The sequence below is a fragment of the Lepisma saccharinum genome, chromosome 28 (genome assembly GCF_977018435.1).
Source record: "Lepisma saccharinum chromosome 28, izLepSacc3.1, whole genome shotgun sequence".
Classification (NCBI taxonomy): Eukaryota; Metazoa; Arthropoda; class Insecta; order Zygentoma; family Lepismatidae; genus Lepisma; species Lepisma saccharinum.
The window spans coordinates 47,813,750-47,840,695 of record NC_139256.1 but is presented as its reverse complement, the minus strand read 5'-3'; the positions used below and the strand labels follow the sequence as shown (position 1 = coordinate 47,840,695).

General features: G+C 38.1%; 1 protein-coding gene across 1 annotated transcript in view; it reads left to right on the top strand.

Annotated features, from left to right (window-relative positions):
- Positions 1-360: 360 nt before the first annotated feature.
- The window catches only part of GlcAT-I (Glucuronyltransferase I), an 82,054-nt gene continuing 55,468 nt past the window's right edge, over positions 361-26,946 (top strand). The window contains exons 1-2 of the mRNA XM_083114160.1: positions 361-712; positions 13,134-13,225. Coding sequence (XP_082970286.1) covers positions 583-712; positions 13,134-13,225 — 222 coding nt within the window. The 5' untranslated portion in view covers positions 361-582. The remainder of the gene's footprint in view (positions 713-13,133; positions 13,226-26,946) is intronic.

Genomic DNA, 26,946 nt, shown 5'->3' with positions numbered 1-26,946 from the left:
TTTCATTATGAAAAATGTTTTTTTGATTTCAAGTTATAGGTGAAGTAGTCGTATAGTTTGTTTTCTTGAGCCAGCATTTTAGGTCTCCCTTGTCGCACAACAGTCTTGCTACCTTGTGTTCTGACGTCAGAGGAGAAAATTTAGAGGGTAGGTATGGTCTGTTAGATTTGGTTCTATTAGCATAAATACAATGATAAATTATTATTATTATTAGGGTAAGAGAACTGAACCTAGCTAGCCTAATCTAACAACGTGGGCATTTAGCCTAAAATTAAAAAGTTGTCTCTTGTGACGTCAGAACACAAGGTTGCTCAATTGTTGTGTGATAAGTTATACCCGCATCAAATCTTGAAACGAAGATATATCAATGTCAACTGTAGATACTCCACAGAAAGGTGTCAATTACTCCATCCTGCAGTTTTTCAAAGAGCCCTTTGTTTGTAACAGAAAAGGAAAAAACTTTGGGGAATGAAGGCGGAGAAAGTATCGAATCTTCTGATATTCTCAAGTATAAGCTGACAATTGTGAATATATTTCGTGTGTATGTGCATGTTTATTTTAACGCAAAAATAAGACTGTACAATGTACTCTAATGCTCGTTACGGACAAAGCTACTTAACCTCAATTATTCAAGAGATGAGGATGCGTAAGAGGAGAGTGATTGTAATTGTTTCCAGTTTAATCGCAGTATTCTTTTTTATTAAAGTTAAAGGTAAGAAAATCAAATTGACAAGTCGGTATTGAACTAATGAGTTAATGTAAGTTATTTTATGTAGCTAGTTTTCATAAAGTTCCAGCTGAACATTTATCCCTTTCATCAGGCTTAGTGGAAACTGAGTAAACAACAATAAAAAGAGTAGTTTTGTGTTTGTGTGCTTGCAGTCTAAAGATTGCTACACCATATAATGTACAATATTACAACATATTCCCTCTCCCCTTCTTCTTACCCCATTTGAATAACAGAAAAGACTTAGTTTGTCTGTGGCCACTCGGCACTTTTGCTAACGTTTGTTTGTGTATGTTGTATAAATTGATACTAGATTTATAAAATCGTATGAATTCTTTACGCGTGTGGATGCACATGTCACAGAGGCACAATGAATACTTAGTACTTGCAGGACAATTTCTATCCCACATAGTGCTACTTATGAGATCCAATTTTGCAGAGCAATCATTCATCAATTGATACCTAGGTAATGGAATAGTGCTGTCATCATGATATTTTTTTAATGTAGTGAAATAGCCTATTTTACACGAGTAGGTTGCACAGACTTGGTTTGAGTATCTTCCTATTTCCACATTTACATTTTTGTATTTATTTACGTGTACATTTTAGGGTTGAGCCAGTCCCATTTTGGCGCGACACCAATACTGATGATTTTACCGATTCCCGCTGATACTGGTGCTTGAATCTGAAATTGAAACTCTCTAAAGTGGTTCAGATATGTATAAATTTTGGTAACGATAGTATAAGCCGGAGACGGATTTCTTAAAATTGACAGGAGACAAGACGAGAAAGTACTTACGGAATTGTGTTCTTGAGGACTTTCTGAGGCCGGGGAAATTGTTTTTTAGAATCGTGCAACGTATTTTGCCTGGAAATAAAGTATTTTTCGCCAATCATGCATCTCCGTTGTACGATAGCTCGTGCCGCCATTACCGTCGACTACGTGAATCAAATGTTCCGTGCGTTCGGTTATGTAACGCCCTCACAGTGTAGCAACCACGCGGAAGTTTGGCAAGATGACGTGTGAGCGTTTTTTTTTTCCAATTTAAGGTAAGACTCTAGTTTACGTCCTTTTCCTAAGGAATACGTGTCATGTATCGTTGGAAAACTTATTTTATAAGGAATTCAACAATGTAAATCCCAAAGCGAGCAAAAATTTCCTGAAGGAGTAAATCGAGAAAAACCGATGTTGTCCGGATATGCGCAATTGAACGTACTGAGGAATTTTTTAGATGATGAAGCACATATTTAGGGGTGAAATGAGTGCTAATGGAACCTAACCTAACAGGCCTAACCTAACCTCGTATGCATAACTCAACCCCGTGAATGGATAGTGGGGCTATCGTGAACAGAAAGTGTAAAAAGAAAAAGGTACTTACCAGAAGAGATGCCGGGTGCCGCACCGCGAACGCAAAGAAGCAATCACCATGCAGATAAGAACGTAAAGTAGAGTCTAGCCTCAATTTTCGCTTAAAAACTTTTTGTGAATGGTTTGTGCGGCATTTATCAGTTCATAAGTTTGGAAACACTGCACATCAGCTGACGATACTGCATATCAGCTGACGATAGACAACGTGAGTCAAAATTTGCGCGCCAAATTAGCAACGACCAATAAATGATTATAATGTTAAAAATAATGCTTTTTTCATGGATAAAAAAGTGATCCCCAGCTTGAAAAATCATCCGCTATGCATATGAGGTAAGTAGCAATGATTTTTATTTGAAAACAAACGAGTTTAATGTGTCTCCGGCTTATACTGCTGTTACCTAAATTTTAATATACAAAATTTCTATTTGAACTATAATAACAATAATAATAAATTTGGTAAGATTTTACAATACAATAATTTCTATCCTACTTCTTATACTCATGAAATACGTATCCCCGATGAAGTATCTGAAGTTAACTTGTTGGGGTCAGGTGTTGAAATTGTTAATTGACATGTAGAAGTTATAAAATAAGCTTTTCAATTACCACGATCGTTCTCCGTATATAAGCATGGAAACCATGTTTGATGATATGAAGACGTGACGTTGCGAATCACTTACGTAAGAAGCCTTTACTTGTTCAGTAATCTGTGTGGTGTGAGGAAGATGGCTTCTTTTAAGGTAGGAAATAAAGTCCATTCTTTCGTAAGTTTTGCTTTGAAAAAAGCTATTTTTAGTCACTTTCAGTTGGGTACATATTAATAATACGGGGCATTCATTCATATTTCGCATACTCAATAATTTAGGACACTTGATCACGATTGTGTAGTTAAAATTTGTTGCTCAAGAGCAACGAAACTAACATTTCTTGACGGTGCCAGGTCTCAATTAGACTTAAACCTCTAGAACGATGCACCGGTAGCCCCACATTTCGTTTTTTAAGTATTGGAAACTCAAAATCTTCCCATAAGTAATGAGCAATCGTGCATTGTCGGTTGCGATCACGGACCCCCTTTTTTGCAAATTTGACACGTGAGCGCCAAATTCTAACTGCAGATTTGTGATTAGGAGCCCTAAATTATTGAGTATGCGAAATATGAACGAAATTGAGGAAGAGTCCGGTATTGTAAAATCGTTCTGTAAATTTTCTTTATCATGCGTGCGAAGTTCAGCCTAGTGCTATTCTACCACATATATGAAAAACTGCATATGGAGCAGTAAGTTACATGTGAAAGATACACAAATGTGAAACTGCAAATATAAAAGACAATAATGATAATGATAACAGTATATTGGTAACAGTATGGTATAGTGAAAACACATTTCACTTGTTTATTTCCTAATTATTTACATTTCTATTTAACTGTTATGCTTAGCGGAACTTTTTTGAATGTGGGATTTTGCTTTTTTTTCACTGAAAAAAGCATAATTTTTCACATTACAAGTATTTATTGTTTGTTGCTAATTTGCTTTCGTTACACATGATATGGCGGGCAAATCTTGACTCACGTTGTCTATCGTTAGCTGATATGCAGTGTTTCCAAACTTGTTAACGGAAAAATGTCACACAAACTATTAACAGAAGGTTTTCAAGCGAAAATTGATCCACAAACCATTCATGGAAGGTTAGGTTCAGTTAGGTTAGGCAAACAGAAAATTAAATTGGAAAAAGAAAACCTGCTCACACGTCCAAACTTATTAACGGAAAAATGCGCACAAACTATTCACAGAAGGTTTTTAAGCAAAAATTGATCCACAAACCATTCACGGAAGGTTAGGTTCAGTTAGGTTAGGCAAACATAGAAAATTAAATTGCAAAAAAAAAGAATCCCGCTCATACATCATCTTGTAAAACTACCACGTGGTTGCTACACTGACAGGGGGTTACATAATCGAACGCACGGAGCATTTGATTCACTCAATCGACGGTAATGGTGACAAGAGCTAACGTGCATCGGAGATACATTAATGTCGGAAAATACATGATTTACTGGCCAAATAAGTTGAACGAAGGGAGAAAACGCTTCCATGAGCTTCCAAAAGTCTACAGAAACTCAGTTCCGAAAGTAGTTTCTCCTGTAAATTTGAAGAAATGAGTTTTCACTATACCATACTGTTATCCAGTATTCCGCACAACCTATTCACAGAAGGCGGTAGGTCAATTACCCCAGGGGCGGAGCCCGGAATCGGTGGGAAATTTGGAAACTCGAGGGTGTAGAAATTAGAACTTAATTTAGATTATTTTGCTATTTCCACGTGTGAGCATCAAATTTTAACTGCAGATTCGTGATTAGGTGATTAGGGGGCCAAAATTAGTGGGTATTCCGAATTTCAAACAAAATGGAGAAATTCCCGGTATTGTACCTGTAATTTGTAATTATTTTTTGTTATGTGCACATAAGAAGTATTCTTATGCAAGATTCAAAAGATGTATTGATAGTTTATGTAGTTAATTATTGAAATTTCCAGATTACGAACTTAAAATATCTCTATATTAACATTTGTTACAATGTTCTACTTTTTCTTTTTCCACAAAACATTGCTGAAAAAAATATTCAAAAATGTCTGAAAATGAAAATAAAATTTAACATTTTTTTTCATTGAAAAGAGGAAGTTTTGTAGATTTAAGAAATGTGTGGTAAATATAAACAAATTAAAAATATTTTTTCTATGATTTTTTGAAAAACAAGCAAAAACCGCAGTCCAGAGGTAAAAATGCTGTATTATGAGGCCAGACCCGAATGTGTTAAAATGGAAGAATATGATCAGACATTTTTAGTTGAAAAAGTATCTGATACATGCATTTTGCATGTATTCCAGACAAGTGTTGTGATTAACTCTCTACCACACGTGCCGTGGAGTGATACTCCGCAACTAAGAAATTTTGTTTTATTAAGTGTAATAAAGCAGGTTTGAGAGGAGGCCTTCACAGTAGCTTACCTCTTCACTCTTACGAAGGGACTGGGGCAGTTGACGGGAATAAACATTCAGTCCGTAGTTGGCAGTGAGTCTATTAGTTTGAAAGTGGAGTGACTCTTCGCATGTGTGCCTCTATGTATTTAATATTTTGGAAAGAATTTGACTTTATTTGTCTGTAAAGCATATAAGCCGCAGATGGTAGTAACTTTTATTGGTGAAATGTGCAAATTATATGTATTCTCAAACATCTAAACTTTAATACAATTAAAAATAATAATAATAATAAGCGAAATGTAACATATAAGTGGACCAAAAGTTGCTTTGATGACTCTTGAAGTATTTTTTTAAGGAAATAAAATTTTTAAAAATGTATAGTTTCTTATTTCTATATAAAACTAATGAAAATACAAAAAATTACCTGAATTTGTAGATTAGATAAATCAAATCACAGTAGAATTTAAAGTCTCCCACTCGTAACACCCTTAATGGGTTATTAATTTGTACTATTACTATCATTGTTATCATCATGATCGGTAAACGAGAACAGCATTGCCATAGTACCACATAAAGCAATTAAATCAAGATAAAGGGCTGATTAACTATTTACTGCATCATTATCATACTTTGGTATTTATTTTCCAAATATCCTTTTATATTTTAAGCATAAACAATTTGAAAGGAAAAACTTCAGTGTAATATTTACTTAAAAGGGAAGAGTTAAATCAATAACTTTATATACAAAATGTACTGACTTTGTAAATGGAAAGTGTATAGTCCAAACATGTGAAATATTTAACACAAAATTAAAATATAAAGGTAAAAAAGGTAAAGTGTTCCCCTGTGCATAGCACCACGCCATGAAGGCGTATAGGGGGTGTGGGGGTAACGCCCCACACTTTCTTGATCCGGTCGTGAGTGGGGGTGATGTGATCAGCATCACGCCCCTGACCGCCTTTACCCCCCAGGGTTTCCCCCAGGTACCCATGTTATTCGACGCTGGGTAGGCGCCTGGGCCGCTTCCACCGTTAGAAAAGTTCCCGGATTTGAACCGGCCGGGGATCGAACCCGGGACCTTGAGCATGGTAGTCAGACGCGTTACCAACTGAGCCACCGCGGCCACTATTAATTAAATTAATAATAAATAAATAAAAATTAAAATATATTTAAATATATGTTTAAAGGTAATAGCATAAGTATTAACAACATATTATACAGGGTGTCCGGCTTTAAAGTATAATAAAAGAAAAATTAATAACTTGAGAAGTAACTTGAGATATTTATTGGTGGTTTGCTTCTACAAGTATGTTAACTCAAAATGTTTTTTTACATACCTAATACACCTCGATATGTGCACCATTAGTGGTTCGACAGACATCTAATCTGTATTCCACTTCTCTCCAAGTGTTTTGCAGCATTGCAGGCGTAACATTAATGATAGCTGCACAAATGCGATGGTGTAGATGTGGTAGATCAAGAACTAGTGTCTGGTACACTTGATTCTTGATAAACTCCCACAGAAAAAAATCAAGTGGCGTAATGTCTGGGCTTCTAGGGGGCCAAGCAATCCATGGACTACCTCTCCCAATCCAGCGATCTCGGAACTCATGATCCAAGAAATCCCTCACAATGTTCGCAAAATGGCATGGTGTGCCATCTTGTTGAAAGATCACGAGGAAGTTGTGATACAACATACAGCTCCAACATGTCGATGTACGTTCTTGCATTAACTGAAGGCTCCGCGAAGAAGAATGGGCGTATAACCCTGTCCTTCAACAATCCACAGCACACAGTCACTTTCGGAGAGTCACTTCCCCATATGCGGCAATTGTGCGTGTTTACCTTGCCAGAAGTGTGAAATGTAGCCTTGTCCGAGAAACAGATGAAATCGAGGAATGCCTCGTTTTCATCAATTTTTGCCAGAATTGACTCCGCGAAGTTCTTCCATCGTGGCCTGTCCTTGGGCTTGATTTTGTGACGAAGCTGCATTTTGTACGCCCCTAGGTGCAACCTTTTATGGACGACATCATGTACTGTCGAACAAGGTAACTGTAACTGCCTACTTGATTGTTTGATTGACTTACGAGGGCTCTGCTGGAAGGATGCTCGGATTAATTCAACAGTAGCCTCTGGAACTGCGTGCTTGGCATGGCGGCCCGACATCGAAAGCAAACTTCCAGTTTCCTGAAGCTGCTTGTCCCACTTCTTGATCGAAATGTAACTGGGAACATCGTCGGTTGGTCGCAGTCCATATTCACACCGAAAACGATGTTGTACCAGTGTAACAGACTTTAGTTCCGCGAGAGAAAGCACACAGAACACCTTCTGCTGCGGAGTCCACATGGCTACTGATGCACGCATTTACGTGAACAAAGCAGTTAAATGCATGCGCACGCGGTACCAACTGCCGCAAGCATACGTAAAAAAACATTTTGAGTTAACATACTTGTAGAAGCAAACCACCAATAAATTTCTCAATTACTTCTCAAGTTATTAATTTTTCTTTTATTATACTTTCAAGCCGGACACCCTGTATAACAAAAATATTGAAAGTACAGATGCGGAGTGACACTCCGCGGGCGTGTGACGCTGTTACAAGTGCTCGCCTGTGTTGCGCAGGGTAAAATTTCAAGTTTCACGTGCCATACTACTTTTCGATACCGATACCAATGATAACAGCTCAGCCCTAAATATTTTTTTAAAACCAAAACACATGCTGAAATTCACAGAACTGATAACTTCTGCAACATGCTTTCGCATACTTCAAAGCAGTGGCGGGTCCAGAAGTTACAGTTGGAAGGGGTGAATTTCAGTCAGGTACATCAGCTTGCTGAGAATCAATTCTAACCTACACTTGCACTGTTTTATATAAACAGTGTGTAGTACTGTAAACAGGAACCAAGCCGATTTCCATGTTCTAGACATTATTGTTGTGCAAAATAGGGGTCCAAGATGGTTATTGTTGTAAATTGTTATCTATTTCCTCCCAGGGCATAAACTGAATGATCAGATGACGAGTAAAGTGAATAAACAAAGAAAATAAAATCCTATTATTTCAAGGGGTCTTGAGTTTGATCCCCTTTTGAGTCATATTGCACAGTGGTTAGGATCTAAGATAGGCTGCAGGTCCACTTCCAGTCAGTTAATCATAAGCATTAAGTGGACTTATATAACTTCAAAAAATATTCTCGAGCCGGTTAAACTAGATAATAGTACATTTAAGCCTTCCAAAATATTAGGCATATCCAAAAACATTGCAGTTGGGACAGGCGATCAGGCATAATAATATACAGGGTGATTCTAAAGGTATAGTACAAACGAAAACCACAGATACCTCCCATGAAATAGAGACGAAAGTTCCCCTTCCACTTTGCCGAGAGATGCCTCCGTGAGGAGCTAGACAACGCCGAAAACGTGTGAAAATGAACTTCACACCTCTGTACAGCCAGTACCAGTGAAGATAGAAAGGCGGAACAAACGAAGTCAAAAGGAACACCAAAGTCGCCCATCCGAAAAACACTATGCGGCAGCTGCGCAACGCATGCGCATGGGGTTCCACAAAGGAAATAGGAGTGTCCCGCAAGACAAGTGAAGGGAAAGGGTAGCGATCGACAACGGTAGGGAGAAAAGAAGCTATGAAGCATGAAGTAACAATTGCACAGCGGGAAACAAACACCATGACTGAAGCAGTGCAGTCGAGAAAAGTAGTGCGGGGTTGCAGAACCACGGGAGGACAACGTAGGATGTAAAAACACACCGAGAACGCAAGCAAAGTGGTCCGTGACACTCGACAGGCAACAGACACGTACATGGTTCGGGGCAGAAATGGCGGTGCAGCGCAAGGGGAGTCCCCAAAACACAGTGGGGAGACACCGCAGCAAGAACAAAGCACGGTGCAACAAAAGAGAAAGAGGACCGGACGGGGAATGGTACCTGCCAAGGAGACAACAAATGCGGGACGAGGGATTCCCCGTAGCAGCATCGAGGGGATGTCACACAGAGGTCGTGCGCCAGCAGGACAAACACAGCAACTACGGGCACAGGAGGTTATTGCTAATGAAAGGTGCACGTGCAGATAGGACCACGTACCCTGTACTGATGTTGTAACAAACGTCGTGATGGGGCCCAATCAGCCTCTTAGAAATGAAGTGGGAGCGGGCGAAAGGCTGCTGGAGTGTCGTACGGACCCCACCACTCCGTACGGTGGACGACACTAATGGACGAGGTTGGAATGTTTCCATCCCGATCACCAGGTCCACCGTTCCCAGACCTGACGCGGCTGCTTGCTTCCGAGCGCAACCCCAGCCGAACAACTCGAGTCCCTCCTCGGCCGCAGCCTTCCGCTCCGAAACCAAGCGTGGCCTCACACCACCGCAACCGCACACTGCCGCGTGGGTGTGAGACCGGGCCGAGCAAGGCTGGACAGATAAACTGCGTGGGACAATCGTGTAATGATGCTACGTGGGGGTATGCACGTCTGTTCAACTGCTGGGTTACCCCACATTGGTGTACACAAACACCATACGATCGTACGTAGTGCTCCCCGTCAGCTCGAGCAAGACGGAGGAAGTACGTGTTGTGGGTGAATGGGGCAAGAATGAAGGACGCTACATGTGTTCCACGATGACAAGGCCCCAGAGTACATGGCCCCACCTGACGGCAGTGGTCAGGTAGTGAAGAGCACAGGCACGGGTGGCTCAGGAACGTCAGCTGATTGTACCACAGCGCTGTGCGGACGTGTGGTCTGATTGGAAGTGCAGCGTCAGGGAGCGTGTCAGTGAAAGAGCCGATGCGGTGGTGGTGTGCTTGACGTACGACAATTGAGTACGTTGTTTCGAAGCCGTTGTGACCAGTGTGTGTGTGTGTGTGCCACCTGTGCACTGCAGTACAGTATTCCATAATTGGCACTATCCTCACCGTACCATGGAACGCTACACATTTGTAGAACTGAGGGACATGCATTTTGTCTACGGCCTTGCAGATGGCAATGGCCGAGCAGCTGCACACCTTTGTCGCAGACGGTATCCGGAGAGGCGACAACCCGACAGCAGGTTGTTTTCGAACGTGCACCGTACCCTTGGTGAATCGGGTGTGTTACGTGCAGGCCATCATGTCGGTCACCCAAGACATGTGCGCACCACGGCGGTCGAGGAGGACGTACTTGCTCGCGTGGACGACACACCGTCCACTAGCACCCGTAGCATTGCACGTGCAGTGGGAGTATCACAGTCGACAGTGTGGCGTGTCCTTCATGATAATCTGCTGTATCCCTATCATCCACAGCGAGTCCACGCGTTGCAGGCTGGGGATTACCCACGACGTGTGGAATTCTGTCAACGACTGTTGCAGTTTTGTACCGACGATCCCCGTTTTTTTGCGCCATGTGCTTTTCACGGACGAGGCAACATTCACCCGTGAGGGCATCTTCAATTGCCGGAACAACCATGTGTGGGATTATGAAAATCCACATGCAGCAGTCGAGGTGCACCATCAGACCCAGTTTGCAGTGAATATTTGGGCAGGTATCATCGATGAACAGATTATCGGTCCATACCTGCTGCCACCACGTTTAAATGGCCGCCTCTATCACACCTTTCTTGCATCAGTCCTTCCAGAGCTGCTAGAAGATGTACCCCTCAACGTGCGACATCGTATGTGGTTTCAATTGGATGGAGCGCCAGCACATTTTGATGGCACAGTGCGAACCCTTTTGCACCATACCTACCCACAGCGCTGGATCGGCAGAGAGGGCCCCGTCCCCTGGCCCGCCCGTTCACCTGACCTCACACCAATGGATTTCTTCTTGTGGGGGGCCATGTGAAAACACTCGTCTACGAGACCCCGGTGCCTGACAAGGAAACATTGGTAGCGCGGATACTTGCAGCATCGGGCGAGGTGTGTACCATGCCAGGGATTTTTGATAGGGTTTGCCAGAATTTCCTGCGACGCTGCAATGCCTGCATTGAATGTGGTGGTCGTCAATTTGAGCAACTTTTGTAACAACGTCAGTCCAGGGTACGACTACGTACTACGTACTATTCCTATCTGTAAGTGCACCTTTGCGTGGCAATAAACCTCCTGTGCCCGTAGTTGCTGTGTTTGTCCTGCTGGCGCACGACCTCTGTGTGACATCCCCTAGGTGCTGCTACGGGGAATCCCTCGTCCCACATTTGTTGTCTCCATGACAGGTACCATTCCCCGTCCGGTCCTCTTTCTCTTTTGTTGAACCGTGCTTTGTTCTTACTGCGGTCTCTCCCCACTGTGTTTGGGGAGTCCCCACGTGCTGCATGTGTTTGTTTCCCGCTGTGCAATTGTTACTTCATGCTTCATTGCTTCTTTTGTCCCTACCGTTGTCGATCGCTACCCTTTCCCTTCACTTGTCTTGCGGGACACTCCTATTTCCTTTGTGGAACCCCATGCGCATGCGTTGCGCAGCTGCCGCCTAGTGTTTTTCGGATGGGCGACTTTGGTGTTCCTTTTGACTTCGTTTGTTCCGCCTTTCTATCTTCACTGGTACTGGCTGTACAGAGGTGTGAAGTTCATTTTCACACGTTTTCGGCGTTGTCTAGCTCCTCACGGAGGCATCTCTCGGCAAGGTGGAAGGGGAACTTTCGTCTCTATTTCATGGGAGGTATCTATGGTTTTCGTTTGTACTATACCTTTAGAATCACCCTGTATGCAAAAACCTTGCAGTTGGGAGGGCCGATTCCCCCTTCTCACCCTTCCTGTGGATCGGCGCCTGCTTCAAAACTCCTATGCACACCCTCTTTGTGTGTGGTTTAGTTCATCCTCACAAGCCTTATGAAAATCACTTGTCATACAAGAATCAGATACAGGAAAATTTTGTGATGTTAAAATTAGCGTGAAGGCTGTCAATTTAAGGATGTTTACAATTGAACAGTTAACACTTACTCTACTATGGTCATGTACAGGGATAGAAAAACTAATTCAGGAGCCAGCCTTTTTTTTCCCCCAAATATGATGTAAGAAAGCCATGAATCCAAGCAAGATAAAGCTACACACTTTGAAATATGATTTTAATACATTTTTTTTTTTAATACTAGATTTGATTAAATGTTTTTAATTCTTGCACCAGAGTGGCATTCCTGAAGAATGCTCAACTAGTAACAACATGAATAACTATGCAATACATTCTAATATATGGCTGACTCTACCATATCACCGCAGATTTTAAAATACAGCACAGCTAGCAACAGTGAAAAAAAAAATGTTTTTTAATGTTTTTTTTTTTCATTTTAACATATGGTCTCCTCGATGGCATAATGGTTTGATCTCATTTTAATGATTAATTGATTGATTTGCTATATTTTACTTCACTTCTTGTGTCAGTTTTGGCTAATTTGCGAAGATGGGTATGAGCGATGATGATATAATGAAATTGATGAATGAACACTTACATACCCAGGCCAGAATTTGAACACAGGACCCCTGGCGTTTAAGCACGACGTGCTAACTACTCTGCTACGGGGTCCAGCAATCTCATTTTAACTTGGGAGTCCAATTCCAATTAGCATATCTGAGCATAAAGTGCACTTTCTACAAGCTTTCATTTTAACACGGTTATACCAACTTTCTTAAATATTGTATAACAATAAACTGAGGTCCAACAGACTTACAGGGCCCAAGGCCTACTTACAGACTGCTGGCCTCAGTTCCACATGCCTCACCAGCAGCACGATGAACCACCAGTCATTATAGGTTTCCAGGACCAGATTAAGCTACTCATTCATAGCTCCTCAATTTCCTCTCAAAAGTGGTTGGCCACCAGAGAAAAGTTGTTATGCTTCCCACTGGGGAACTTGTAGCAACCCATGTTTCATAGCCCTAGCCCAGAGCCTTAGACTGCAAGACTACAGTACAGGACCTCGAAGTGTTGTGTATAGTCAGGATATCTACATTTGTGTTCATTAAGTGTATTAACATCAGTGATATGTTCATCTGACAGTGCATTTCAACTTGAAGTACATTTCTTGTACAGTGACTATAAATGCTAGCCTGTACTTATGGCTTGGTGTTAATGTTTTTCTTTTTGTTGTTTCAGGGAGTCCTTTTAGAGAAGAAAGAGAATATCATTTCTTCTCTGTACCAGTTGATACTGAATTACAACATGAAGTAGCACAATTAAGACAGCAGGTAATGTGAAATATAAACAGTATCTTTAAATATAATTATGCTAAGATTCCAAGAAGGTTTATGTCATTTGTTCTAAAAAGAATTGTAACTTATTGGTATCTAAGAAAGAGACAAAAGTGATGTGAAAAGAAAACATTTTGTCTGCATTTTCTTTGAAAAGTGCTAAGTGTAGCATCATTCCTTGTAGTTGTGTGTTGTGGGGTTGCTGATTCAGATTATCTAAAGAGAAAATGTTGGATGCACCAAAAATATTAGAAATTCAGAAGTGACTACATAAGAAGCCACAGACCTTCCCCTCCCCACTTGAAATTTCTGACCACACCATTGCAGGCTGGTGATAAGTAGGCCTGAGGTTTCTGGTGGTGCATGCATGGCTTTATTCACATCCAAATTATTATTCCTTCCCCATAAATGTATGCATACACTGCCAAAATATCGAAACACTTGCATTGCATGCTAAAAAGATCATGCTGAAAAATGATGTAAGTGTACCTTTCAGATTCAAGTATAATTACTGTTTTTACCACCAGAAACATAAAAGGAAAAAAAAGCACAGAAATAAAATTAACGACCAAAGAATGTGACAAATATGTTACATGAAGAACTTTAAAAACATCTAAGATGAATTACTTACGTGTGTGAGTACGATTTGTCGATCAAAACAATGTTTCAGAGGTCAAGACTGCCTCCTTCTTCGGGTTAATGCGTATTTTTAGGCACCAAACATGGTGTCACGTTAAGAAAGTGTTAGTTGAGGATACAGGTTAAAGGTTATGATAAAAAACACTTATTGAAGAACCCGCATTGTTCCTGTAACATTTAACCTGTATCCCCAATAACACTTTCTTAACGTGACACCATGTTTGGTGCCTAAGAATATGCATTAACCTGAGGAAGGAGGCAGTCTTCACCTCTGAAACGTTGTTTTGATCGACAAATCGTACTCGCACACGTAAGTAATTGATCTTAGATCTTTTTAAAGTTCTTCATTATTTAGCTGTGAGTAATACGCACATCACAATATGATATGTTACGTATTTCAATGTAATTGCACAATATTTTAGACATTTCATTAACTTTTTTTGCCACATATTTATGTACATTTCTCCAAAAGTTATCTGACCACCCTGAAATATTTTCTAAGTCCAGAATTCATTAATGTGGCAAAATACCTCTTGTGAACCAGCAGAGACTGACCATCTTTACTGCAGATACCTTTACTAGATGAAAAACACAGTGGTAAAAAATTTACATCCTTACTTATAACATGATATCGAAATTTGTATTCAGAACAAAACAGGAAAGTAAAATGTGAGGATTGCAATTATGCTTGTTAAAATTGGATGGAGAAAAACTCTTCTGAGGTTGGAAACATTGCACTTGGTCCATCAGGAGAAAATCACTGTCCAGTCCTAACACAGAGAGGCATAATTGTGAATAGTTTAGGCAAAACTTATTAAACAGTACCTTGCAAAGTACTGTGCAAAAGTTAATATTTCTCACAATCTGCAGCGAAAATGTGATTGCAACATGTGGGAATGGTTTCTTACACAATTATGAACATGCTTCAAGACACATGTTCTAGTGACGTTATGGAGCAGTTGGTAAAATACTTGAGCATGAATTTCCTTTTTTTTCTCTCTCTCAAGGAAGTAGACATAATAGGTTCAGATACGAATCTCTACTTTTTTGTTGAGAATGTTCGTAATATATAACTCGATTTGCAGTTTATTGATTGATTGAATTGAAAATTGTGGGTGTATCAGCACTTAGGCTATTTTGCACTGCACCTGTCACATTATACGGGGTCCTGCCCCTTACTGTAACTGAAATAATATATATGTGAGGACAAATATTCTTACCTGGATTTTAAAGCTGTGGCTGTAAAGGGGCAGTCAGTCAGCACATATGAAGCTTCAAATGGTACCACTAGTGTAGCAGAGGATTATACTGGCCGTAGGTCCAGACACCAGATCCTCGCTGCTTTGCAAAAAGCAGTTACCGGAGTGTACTATGTGGAAGTGAGGTTGACATTTCAGTGCCTTACCAGAAGGTCACTAATTTTCTGAATGCATTATGAAATTACAGCCATCATGTTATGGAAGTATTATATTTTGGATCAGAGAATTTAAATTTGAGGCCTTTCAATATCCACAGTATTGAAACTGAATGTCTATTACATGACTTTTTTTTTTTATTTAGTTTATTTTACTTCGCGTTTTGTGCCTCTTGGCTAATTTGCGAAGATGGGGATGAGTGATGAAATGATGAAATTGATGAATGGACATTCACAAACAACCAAGTCCGACCGGGATTCGAACCCGGGACCCTTGGCGTCGCAGCGCGATGTGCTAACCACTCGGCCACAGGGTCGGGCACATGACTTTTTTATTGTTAGTGCCCAGAAATCCAGGCTGTACTTAACATGTGCTAACTGATTTTCTGCTGCCATTGTAATAGCTGTGTGTACTCTTAACCTTACCATCTGTTGAAAGGAATCAATGACATTTCCCATGAATGTGAAAAAATATTTTCTCAAACGCCCATTGTCTCTAGAGAAGTTTCTGCTGTGACTGAGAATCAAACCTTAAACCACTGACACAGTATTCGGTCATGCTATTGCTACACTAGTGTTACCATTTGAAGTCTACATACAGTTAGAAGGGAAATACTTCTGCACAGCACTTCAATTGCAAGCTTTGTCCATATCATATCCAAATAAAATGGCATTTTATTTTTTTTGTAGCCTTGCAATGAAGACAGTTACTAGCAAAATGGAAGTGAGTTTTTGCTGTGATGCCGTTAGAATGTTTAAGAAGTAGTAGTCTCCTGCCTTCCCCCTTCATTCAAAACATGCCGGGAAGCATATTTTGGTAATTCAATTAAACTTTCCCACAATTCAATGTGATATTTAGGGTCTAATAAATGTGGCCTTTCCCCACATAAGATCGAAGTAGTTGTCATTAACTTACAACCTTTACGAATATCTTCAAGAACATGACTATGCCTTGTAATATTGCCAGTCACCTTAATAGCAATGAGCTAATCATTAAAATTCTTCATTGAATGAATTATTTTTCAGAGGCATAGTAACGAGGAGGGTAACATGATTTTTTATGTTGTTGTCATATTTATTGTAAAGGGTATTCTGTATAGGACGCTGAATTGGAATCGAGTGCTATTGCTTTGTTTCGAGGTTGGCAGACTTGTTCTTACCAATGTTGGTACAAAATGTTTGATAAGAACAAGGAATATATTAAAATCTGAAGGCTTGTCTAAAATAATTAAATATTAAAATCATATGTTAAGGAATACAAAATCCAAACAAAATACTTAAATTCAGTTATTCTTAGTAACATTGCATAAAGTTGTAAAAATGATTTCTTCTCGTTATACAGAATGTTTCAAAAGTTGAGCAACCAAAATTTTGAAAATTTATATCATGAAAACTGTAAGAGATATTTACGTCTGATTTTCTGCATTATAAAGCCTCATCCGTTGAGATATTTTTCAATGCTTAACATTATACATAACATACAGAAAATTATATGAATTAATAACTTGCGGAAGGCAGCATTAACATTTTTCCAGAATGCTACTTTTCAGTGAAAAATATATTAAAAATTAATATATAAGGGCCATAATTAGATGTCTGATTATGAGATCCATGTAAATTACGACCAATATTGGTCATGTGCAAAATTTGATGGATTTATGACTGTTGATTATATTAGTTATTTTGACACTGACAAGAGTTGTTGCTAATAATTCACTGCATCATTTAATAATGTAATTCAGCGAAACACCCTGGTCTGTTTCTGGTCTATGTTTCAGATGATTGATGGCAGAACATAAGATGAGTGCTATATTTTAAATGTCTAGTTACTCATGCAGAATTGTAACAACGTATACTGTAAGAGTGGTTTGCAACAGTATATAATGTAATGATGGAAGTTTGTATTCCTGTACAGTGAACCATTTTTATTGGCCTGCAGTCAGTGGCATCCAAAATGGTGTCTGCAGGAGAAAGTAAAGTATGTGCAAAATTCAGTAACCAGTTGCACAATGGTTGTTTCAGAGTATGGATGAAAGACACCTGATGTTATGAGCGCAAAGGTTGGTAGCGACTCGAAGTGTTATGTCACCGGCTATGTGTAAAAGCTTCTTGTGTACAGTTTAAAAAGAGTGCAAGTGTGATGTCATTGGCTATGTGTGAAGGCTTCTTGCATATGTTTGTATTGTGAGAGCCAACTCTTTCTTTTTTCCATGTGACATCCGGAGGTCAAAGGTGGATCTTTTTTGGGGATTCCCTGCAAATCTCAAGGGATTAGTCAGTGTTACAACTGGTTTTCAGGAACGTCTGTTCATTTTTTCTAATAAGGAAATGTTTTTTACCCCCCCCCTTTATTATGCAATGCATTATACATGTGCCTACAATCCTTATAAAAATCAATATTTTAAATTATTTTGATAACTATCATTATTGGGTGATAAAATGTTGAAATCTTTGGCTCTTGTGTCTGGACTCTCAGCCAGTCTAATCCTATGTGGTGTTTACATTGTGCCATCCATATATGTATGTGATTGTCCCTTCATGATTAGCTGAAATCTGCAGAAAAGCACCTTTGCCTGCTTTCATGTCTCTTCAGGTTTCCCAACAAGAATCCTGTAAACTTGTTTCTTCTCCCATTCATGCCATATGGCCTGCCCACTTAAGTCTTCTTGATTTAATTATTCTAATTAAAGTGGTCGGAAGTAGCGGCGCTACTGTAGCTAGCTACAAAATTTCTAGCTGTAGTTGTAGCAGTAGCGAAGCTACAAAATTCCTGTAGTTGTAGCGAAAATTTTGCTACAGCTATATTTCTTCTCAGTATTTTGTGATAAATTTTTAATATGGCAACAGTGTAAAAAATCGGAAATAATGCTTACTTTTGCAGGAGGTTCATAAAGATAAAGTCTATTACATGGAAATACAGATCATTTACATTATAAAAATACCTTGATATCGGAGATTATAGATACCCCTGTATTTTTTTTCATCAGTATCTAAACAATTTTAATATCCAGATAACTAACTGGCATTTTTAAATATAATCCGGCTGACAGCTGCATCGCTTTGTGATACCTCCGGAACAAATTCTGTGGATATTCATGGTCAAAGAGACAGCAAAATGGCATTAATTACTGTGAAAAACACAACTTGCATTGCAAATACAAGCGATCCATTTTCCACAAGATTCGCATAGCAATAGTGCCAGCAATCGATGGCTCAGTACGTTAACAGCATTGACCATTGTCAGGATTTAGGATAACACCAGTAAGGAATTATTGCTACAAGAAAGATTAACATACACATTCTGGAATTACAATTATTTTCGTCACAATATTTTTTCAAAAATTTTCAAATTACAATATGAGCACTAAGATTTACACGTCAGTTTCCTAAATATATTTCTGTTACTTTCGCTAATCATGACAATTAGGATGAATGTTTTATTTGGTATTTCTCTTATCTAGTCACTTTCTGCCACTTTTGGCTAATTGTGAGAATGATTAAGAATGGTGAAATGGAGGAGCAGAATGATTCCATCCTCCAAGCATCTGTCCTAGTTTTTATTTTGAGTCCACTTTATGCACATATAAGCTAATCGAGACTGCTATTGAACCACTATGTGACTCAACCCAATATTTATTCTCAAGGAAAATATTTATTTATTTCGCAAAGATCCTTAACAGAACATAATGTTCCAATAAAAAAGGATCATATTAAAAACATTTATAATAAAGAATAAATATACATTTTAAAAATTACAGAATTACAAAACACAAAGAAAAAGATACAGAAAATAGAGAATAGAAAAGGTATGTTATACAAAGTTACAGAACAAAATACAAACACAGTATAGTACAATCACAACAGAGTATCGCTAAATACTTTCAAATACAAACATATAATACATCGCACAATAGTCGATGAACACTAAGATTAATTACACAAATTGTACAAATATCAAATCCATATGAGAGTAAATGAAGCATGACTTTAAATACATAGTATCGATAAAAATAATATAATACAAACACAGCTTCACTAAACACTGAATAATTTTAATACAATCAAATTTAAATGTTTGGTAATGACAATATATTTCTTTTTATTATTGAACTATATGTTATAAAAGGAAGCGCGAAGTCTACTTTAATTCCCTTTTGAACAAGTTTGTTATAATTTGTGCATAGTATGATAACAACTGAAGATTTGTGTGTATTATTTTTCGATTTATCAATAAAAAAAGGAAGCAGACACCTAAAATTTATTGGCTTAACACTAAGTTTAAAATATTGCAACACTTAAGGCGAATCTATTAAGTAATTCATAATCTTATAAAGTGTAAAATTTGAGTTATTAATCTTCTAGATTTCAAAGGTGGCACCTCAAAATCTACAAGTAAAAAATTATAAGGAATTCTATTAATACTGCTGAACGACTACCGTATACTTTTTAAAATACAAATATCTTAAAAATTTAAAATCAATTTGTTCAATATTATCTGAACGTACCTGATAAAATGGATCCCAAATTTCACTTAAGTATTCAAGCCTTGAACGAACGATTGAATTATATAGGTTCATTAAAACCTGCATATTCTTAAAATCTTTAGTTGACCTAATTATAAATCCAAGATGTTTATATGAATCCGAGCAGATATAAGAATAATGATGTTTATAGTTTAAATTCTTATCCAATATTAATCCTAAATCATACGCGTGTAAGTACACTTCCATTAAGAATATAATTGGGAAATATGGCTTTTGTTTTATTTGTAAACAAATGTTAAAATATAATTTATTCTGAACGCTCCATTGATAACAAGCATCGATATCTTTTTGTAATAAGATGGCCTCTTCTGGAAGTATGATGCCTTTAAAAATCTTTAAATCATCTGCATACAATAAGCAGCGTGAAAACTTTATAACAGATGGAAGATCATTTATATCTATAACAAAAAGAAGGGGACCGAGGTTTGATCCCCGAGGAACACCCGAATGTGCTGTATCGATATCTATTTATAATGATAGTATGGAATTTTCGCATGCAGAATGCATCCAATCGAAAAATTGCACAGAATAAAAGTTCGATAGTATTGAGGGGGTAAGTCAATGCCGCAAAAATTTCATCGCCGCCACCCACCCCTTATGGGGGGGGGGGTAAATGTGAAATTTTCAATGGAACACCCCGATTCGTTTTACATATTTGGATTCCGTGTTGAAAAAGAAGTATTTTTTGTTCGAAAAATTTTGTAAAATAATTACAAACTTCGAACGTTTATAAACATTTGGTAGTTTCAGATTCATTTTGTTCCCTTTATGTAATAACAGTTTTGGTTTCCGTTGAGAACATTGCATAAACGAATTTTATTTAAAAAATGTGTGCAAAGAATTCGGCAAAAGAAAATTGTTTGCAATTTATGTTTTTGTGTAACAATAAATAATATTAATTTGTTCCAACTCTTTGGTTTCAAGGAACAATTTCATATGAACAACAAAATTAAGTATGTTACTACAAATTAGTTATCATTTGAGGTACACAAATAAATGTTTAAAGGAGCAAATGTTCAAAATGATGATCGTTCTCTTCAATGCATTTCAAAACACGGTGTCTGAAGTTCCACACTGTTCGTCTCAAAATGTCACGAGTGATAGAGGCACAAGCATCAATAATTCGTTGCTGCATGTTTTCTGGCGTTGTTGGAACTTCGTGGTAACACTTTTCTTTAAGTAGTCCCCAAAGGCAGAAATCAGGTGACGGAAGATCGGGTGAACGAGCTGGCCAAGAAACGGGTCCTCCAAGTCCTATCCATCGACCAGGAAACTTTGTGTCCAACATGGCTCGAGCCTGAATGGAGTAGTGAGCTGGACAACCATCATGTTGATACCACATGTTGCAGTGCTGGTGCAGTGGCAATTCTTCTAATAGCCCTGGCAGAATAATTACCAAAACCTCTGTGTAATTTTGTCCATTTAATGCGCCTTCAATGAAATATGGTCCAATCAATCGGCTTCCAATTATTCCGCACCAAATATTTACACTCCAAGGTCTTTGGTGTTCAACTTCTCAAATCCAATGCGGATTTTCAACAGACCAATAATGCATATTGTGTCTGTTGATATGACCATGGTTGGTGAATGATGATTTGTCAGAGAATAACACCGATGAAAAGAATTGTTCATTCATTTGCATCTGTTCCAGTGCCCAATTGCACAAATTTAAATGATTTTGAATGTCTTCGCGATGAAGTTCCTGGTGCAAAGACACACTGTAAATATGGAACTTGAAACTTCTCAGAATTTGCAGAGTACTGGTTTTAGAAATTTCGGATCCTAGGGATATTTGCCTTGTGCTGATGTGGGGATCGTAAACAACATCACTTGAAATATTATTTGTAGCCTCTTTATTTGTAACAGTTTTCCTCCTGGTCTTAGATTTTGAATGACTACTGCCAGTTTCCGTGAATTGTTTCACTATGCGGCAGAAGGTTGCAATGCCTGGAGTATCTCTGTCCTCAAATCGATTGCTGTAAAAATTTCTTGTAACTTCAATATTTTGATGTGCTTCACCGTAAAGCAGAATGATATCAACTTTTGCTTGTATTGACAAATGCACCATTTTACAAACCTACTTCTCAATTCGACAAACGTGTTACTACTAAATCATTGGTACCCTGCCAAGATACAGAAGAGACATTTACATTATTTCACTCCAACACAAATATGGTACAGGTAATCACATCTCAGATCCTTCGGAGATTTAATAAAACACAAAGTCACATTTTCACGAACATAACGGAAGCATGGTGTTGAACGTCTTTGAAATATTCAAAGCCTTATCCCTTCAAATCCATAGGTAATTCAAAATAAATAACAGCACATGACAATTCACAATCCCTACTATTTCAATCTTTTATGCAATGTTCTCAACGAAAACCAAAACTGTTATTACATAAAGGGAACAAAATGAATCTGAAACTACGAAATGTTTATAAATGTTCAAAGTTTGCAATTTTTTTACAAAATTTTTCAAACGAAAAATACTTCTCTTTCAACACGGAATCCAAATATGTAAAACGAATGGGGGTGTTCCATTTGAAATTTCACATTTACCCCCCCCCCCCCAAAGATTTGTTTACTGGACATTGAAGCTCACTATTAGGACAAGCTACCTGATATAGCAGATGGGATATTGATGCTGATGCACCCCTTTGAATACTCAAAAATTGCGAAATCCGCATCTTTAGAATTAGGCCTATCTCAAAACAGCATCAAGGTAAAAATACACTAAGTATGTCAACTTGTAGGTGAATATATGTACTAACACCAGGAAATGAAAAAACTTTGGGACCTCGACCCATTTTCGAGAAAATAATTTTTAAAATATTAGGGAATGTCAATGTAAATTATCACACTTCCTCCCCTATCAGAAAGTGCAACAGACCTTTCTCCTACTTTTCTTTGTACAAAATGGAACAGCCCATGTCTTGACAAGTTGTGGGACAGTTTTAGTCTTCCTTTCTTTGAAAGCTAGCATAGTGGTAACGTCGCATCCTTGTAATCAAGGGGTCCCAGGTTTGATGCAAGGTTGAGGTACAAGTTGTTCAGATACCACTTTAAACTGCAAGTCACCAGTCCCGATTAGCTTTCCTGTGAATAAAGTGGGTTTAAAAACAAAGCTCTATATACAGTGGCGTACCAAGGACTTTTGAAAGCTATACATTTTTTAGTAGGCAGCCATCTATTTGCAGCTTTTCCTGTCTTTGACATTCTTTTTACTGAGCCAAAGGGGGGTTATTATCCCCCCACCCCACCCCCCTTTGTACACGCTACTGTCTATATTGCAATAAGAGTATGTTTGTAAACGATTCTGTATTATTGTACCAAATAAAACATAACTTTCTTGTTATACATAGCTTGAGATTCCCAGAATAAACCAATTTCAATTCAGGTAGGCCTAAGAGCGGACTTTCGTGATGGAGTGGTTACCACAGCAATCCACGACGTCAGGGGTCCCGGGTTCGAACCCCGGAATGGGGATGATTGATTGTTCTATGTAGAGTTGGAAGTGGGCTTTTTTGGTTGGGCTTTTTTTTTTTGGCTTTTTTCACAAACGTTTCTCAAATCAATTAAAATACAGAAGTTGGCAGTATTTTTCATGTTCCATGGTTTTTATTTATCTCCCTACTGTAAAATAAACCCTTATTTCTAAATATGAAATACAATTTAGAATATGAAATTTGTAGCTAGACATAAACAGTGTTTTCAAGAAATGGGTGGTTCTTTCCGAGTGTTATCTTCATATTTCGGTAGGGTTGTTAAACATATCGATGTAGTATAAACCTATTTACATAACTAGAGTAGTCTTGTATATGTTTTGAATGGAACCAAATACTATGATTTGATTTTCAATGTTTGAATTTGTTATACGAACACGTACATGAAGCAAAAAAATACAGCATATCTTTTGAAAATCTAGTATCAAATATCTTTACATTAAATTTTGTGTTCAGTAAAATATATTTGTATTCTGGCTTTCCAGTACATCATGCATAATTTGGTTAAATGCCCGCTAAACCTGGTCACGGAGCAACTAAGCCAAGTATCAAGTTAACTTTGCAGCAGGTTTTCGCATATGTAGATCCAAACGTGCACACAGAATATAGTTCCACTGAGACAGGCTCTATTCCGATGCAACTGCACACTTGCAACAAAACAGTTATTTAATGTGTAATATACAGACAAAATAATACACCCATTAGCAGGTGTGGACTTGATAGGTTGCAATCACTGTGCAGACGAACTTGGATCCGCAGATTCGCCAACTGGAGTTTGTATTGCGCTGAGGAATTGCTGAAGCCCAAGTGCGAGTCTAGCAAGACTGAATACGTTGCAGAGCATGTGGAATCCGTTATACCAGTGTTGCACATCCCACTATTTTAACCCTATGTTTATTGTGATTAATAATCATACTATACAGCGGCGAGGATGGCTGAATCGAGGTCTCCTGTTCAGCGAGTGTTATTGTGGGCTTCATCCGAAGGGAAAAACTCTTCAAATCAAGCAAGTTGTTTAAAATGCATAATCCTCCTTACGGAAACAAGATCAAAGTAAAACAGGGTGTGAGGTGATTTGCCGTCAATGTGCGCACGAACTGTATCCCGGGTGTTGCATGATTTGCTGTTTGAGTTTAGGAAGAGGAAATGATTGTTGGTTGACAACAAAAGAATGTCCACGGTATTAAAAGATATCCCCGTGAGAAGAAACATGTTTATTATTTGGACCCGAGGTGCTTTAACTCAGTGAGGGGAGGGGTGGGGACGTACATTCAATTTTTTTTATATACCACCGTGCAAAACCACCGCCAGGGCTGAAGAAACCGACGAGAAAGGGAGAGGGGAAGGGGGAGGCTTATTATTTCACCCACTGGCAGCAATGAAGCCTTTGTTGAAGTCGTATATTTACTGTTCCGTGCAAAGAAAGGGAAGGATGATTATCAAGAAATGGACAGACCAAGATTTGAATTATGGTTTAGTGGTGATTCATAAATTGAAACCAGGGTAATAGCAGCAGACAATGCACCTGATTGTATATATCACCAATAACAAATCATGCTTTTTTTTGCTGGTATAACTTGAAGTGCGTGTGTCTTACAGTAACCAAGTTTTTCTTAAATGTATTTTTTTATAAACCCAAATCAATAATTTGTCATTAAATTCAAGAGGGCCTATCTTTGTTTACTTATATGTTTGTTTATTTTTATTTTTGCATGCTCGAAATATACACACATGCTCATGGGCATCCGGAAGTCAACCAAAAATTATGTATTTCACATATAATTTCATTTTAGCCACAATAATATGTGTTAATTATTGCATTAACACCATAAATTCAAATTTAAGCAATGTTTTTTTAGGGAACTACACTCTTTCGGGGCGAAATGTGACTTGTTTGCCCACCTGTAAAAAATACCTTCCTTGCCCCTCCCTGGAAAAAAATACCTTCCTTGCCCCTCCCGGGAAAAAATCCTGCTGACATCCATGCACATGCTCTCATGTTTCGAAGATATTTCACATTTATATTAAGTAATGACACATTTTTTTAAAAATATTTTATGCGCCGAAAGTACTTATAAAAATGTCATGTTTCAGGAGACAAGAAGAAAGAAAAATACATTCCGCTTGACATCCAAGTAACACATGTCACTTGTTGCTGGACCCTGTGGCCGAGTGGTTAGCACATCGCGCTGCAACACCAAGATTCCCGGGTTCAAATTGCATTCGGGCTTGGTTGTTTGTGAATGTCCATTCATCAGTTTTATCATTTCATCACTCATCCCCATCTTCGGAAATTAGCCAAGAGGCACAAAACGCGAAGTAAAATAAACTAAATCAATCAATCAATCAATCAACATGTCACTTGTTGCTTTGCTCTGAAAGTTCCCTGAGAAAATGGTACAGGCCAAGTGACAAGCAATACTTGCAGCTTATGTTGCTTCAGTTCGAAAGGTTCCAAGAGTGTGTATCGCTTCCGCCTCAAAGCTCCATTAAACAGTATATATACACACATTCACGTAATATATACTCGTACTTCTGCATATGTGTTGTGAACAGTAATGATTTATAATTGTCCTGCAACATCGAATACATATTTTGATATTAACATTTGTTTCATATTTTATGAGTTCAACATTTAAATTGAGATACAAACAGATAAGAGCTTGTTTTAAGTCCATTTCATGGTCAGATGTGCTCATCAGGAATACACCTTTATTTTTAACCCTAGCTTACATACCGGGGGAGGCTCACAGGCCCACATCTTTTCTTTTTATCACTAAAGTTCAAGAAACAGTTTTATTATTGAATCACTGCTTCCTTTGCTGATTATATATGTGCAGTTATTTATTAATTATAATAATTACAAAAGTTACTATCATTAATAAAAAATAACCAATTATTGAATGAGTGTCTCACATATATTTTATCATTTGTTAAAACTCACAAAATCCATTTTAATTTTTTACTAATGCATGAGTGTCTCAAATGAGACGCATTCAAAGATGGTGCCTGATATCCCCACCAAGTACATTTTGTCTTCTCATTACATTACATTTATTTTATTATGAACAAAAGTAATACAGAAATATTGGGAACATCCTAGGGAACAATGTAATTTATTTTCAAACAGGAAAAATCTAGAAAATAGAGGTGGTGAACCTGCACACCCCACCCCGCTTCCTCGGTAAGTTAGGGTTAAAATTGTATCTGAACCACAATGCAATGTGCGTCCACTGGGATTGGTCAATATCTGCCTGTTCTCTGCTATATCATGTATTATTTTAACTAGTTGTACAATATGTCACTACAAACCTGTAAACTCAAAACAGTAACTTCAAGTGAATTAGGTTAGCTGTAATTGGTAAAAAGCCAAAATTTCCGTTTTTTTTAAAAAAAGCCAGCTTTTTATCGGAAAAAAACATCCATTCACAAAAGCCGGCTTTTTTGCATCTGTAGTTCTTTGTGAGTGTTACTTCATCGATTTCATAATATCATCACTCACCCTCTTTGCCATGATTAGTAAAAAGTGACAGAAAGGCGATGTAAAATAACTCAATATCAGGCAATCAATCTCAAATAGGCTTAGGAAAAGTAGGTTTAGGATATTTCCATCTT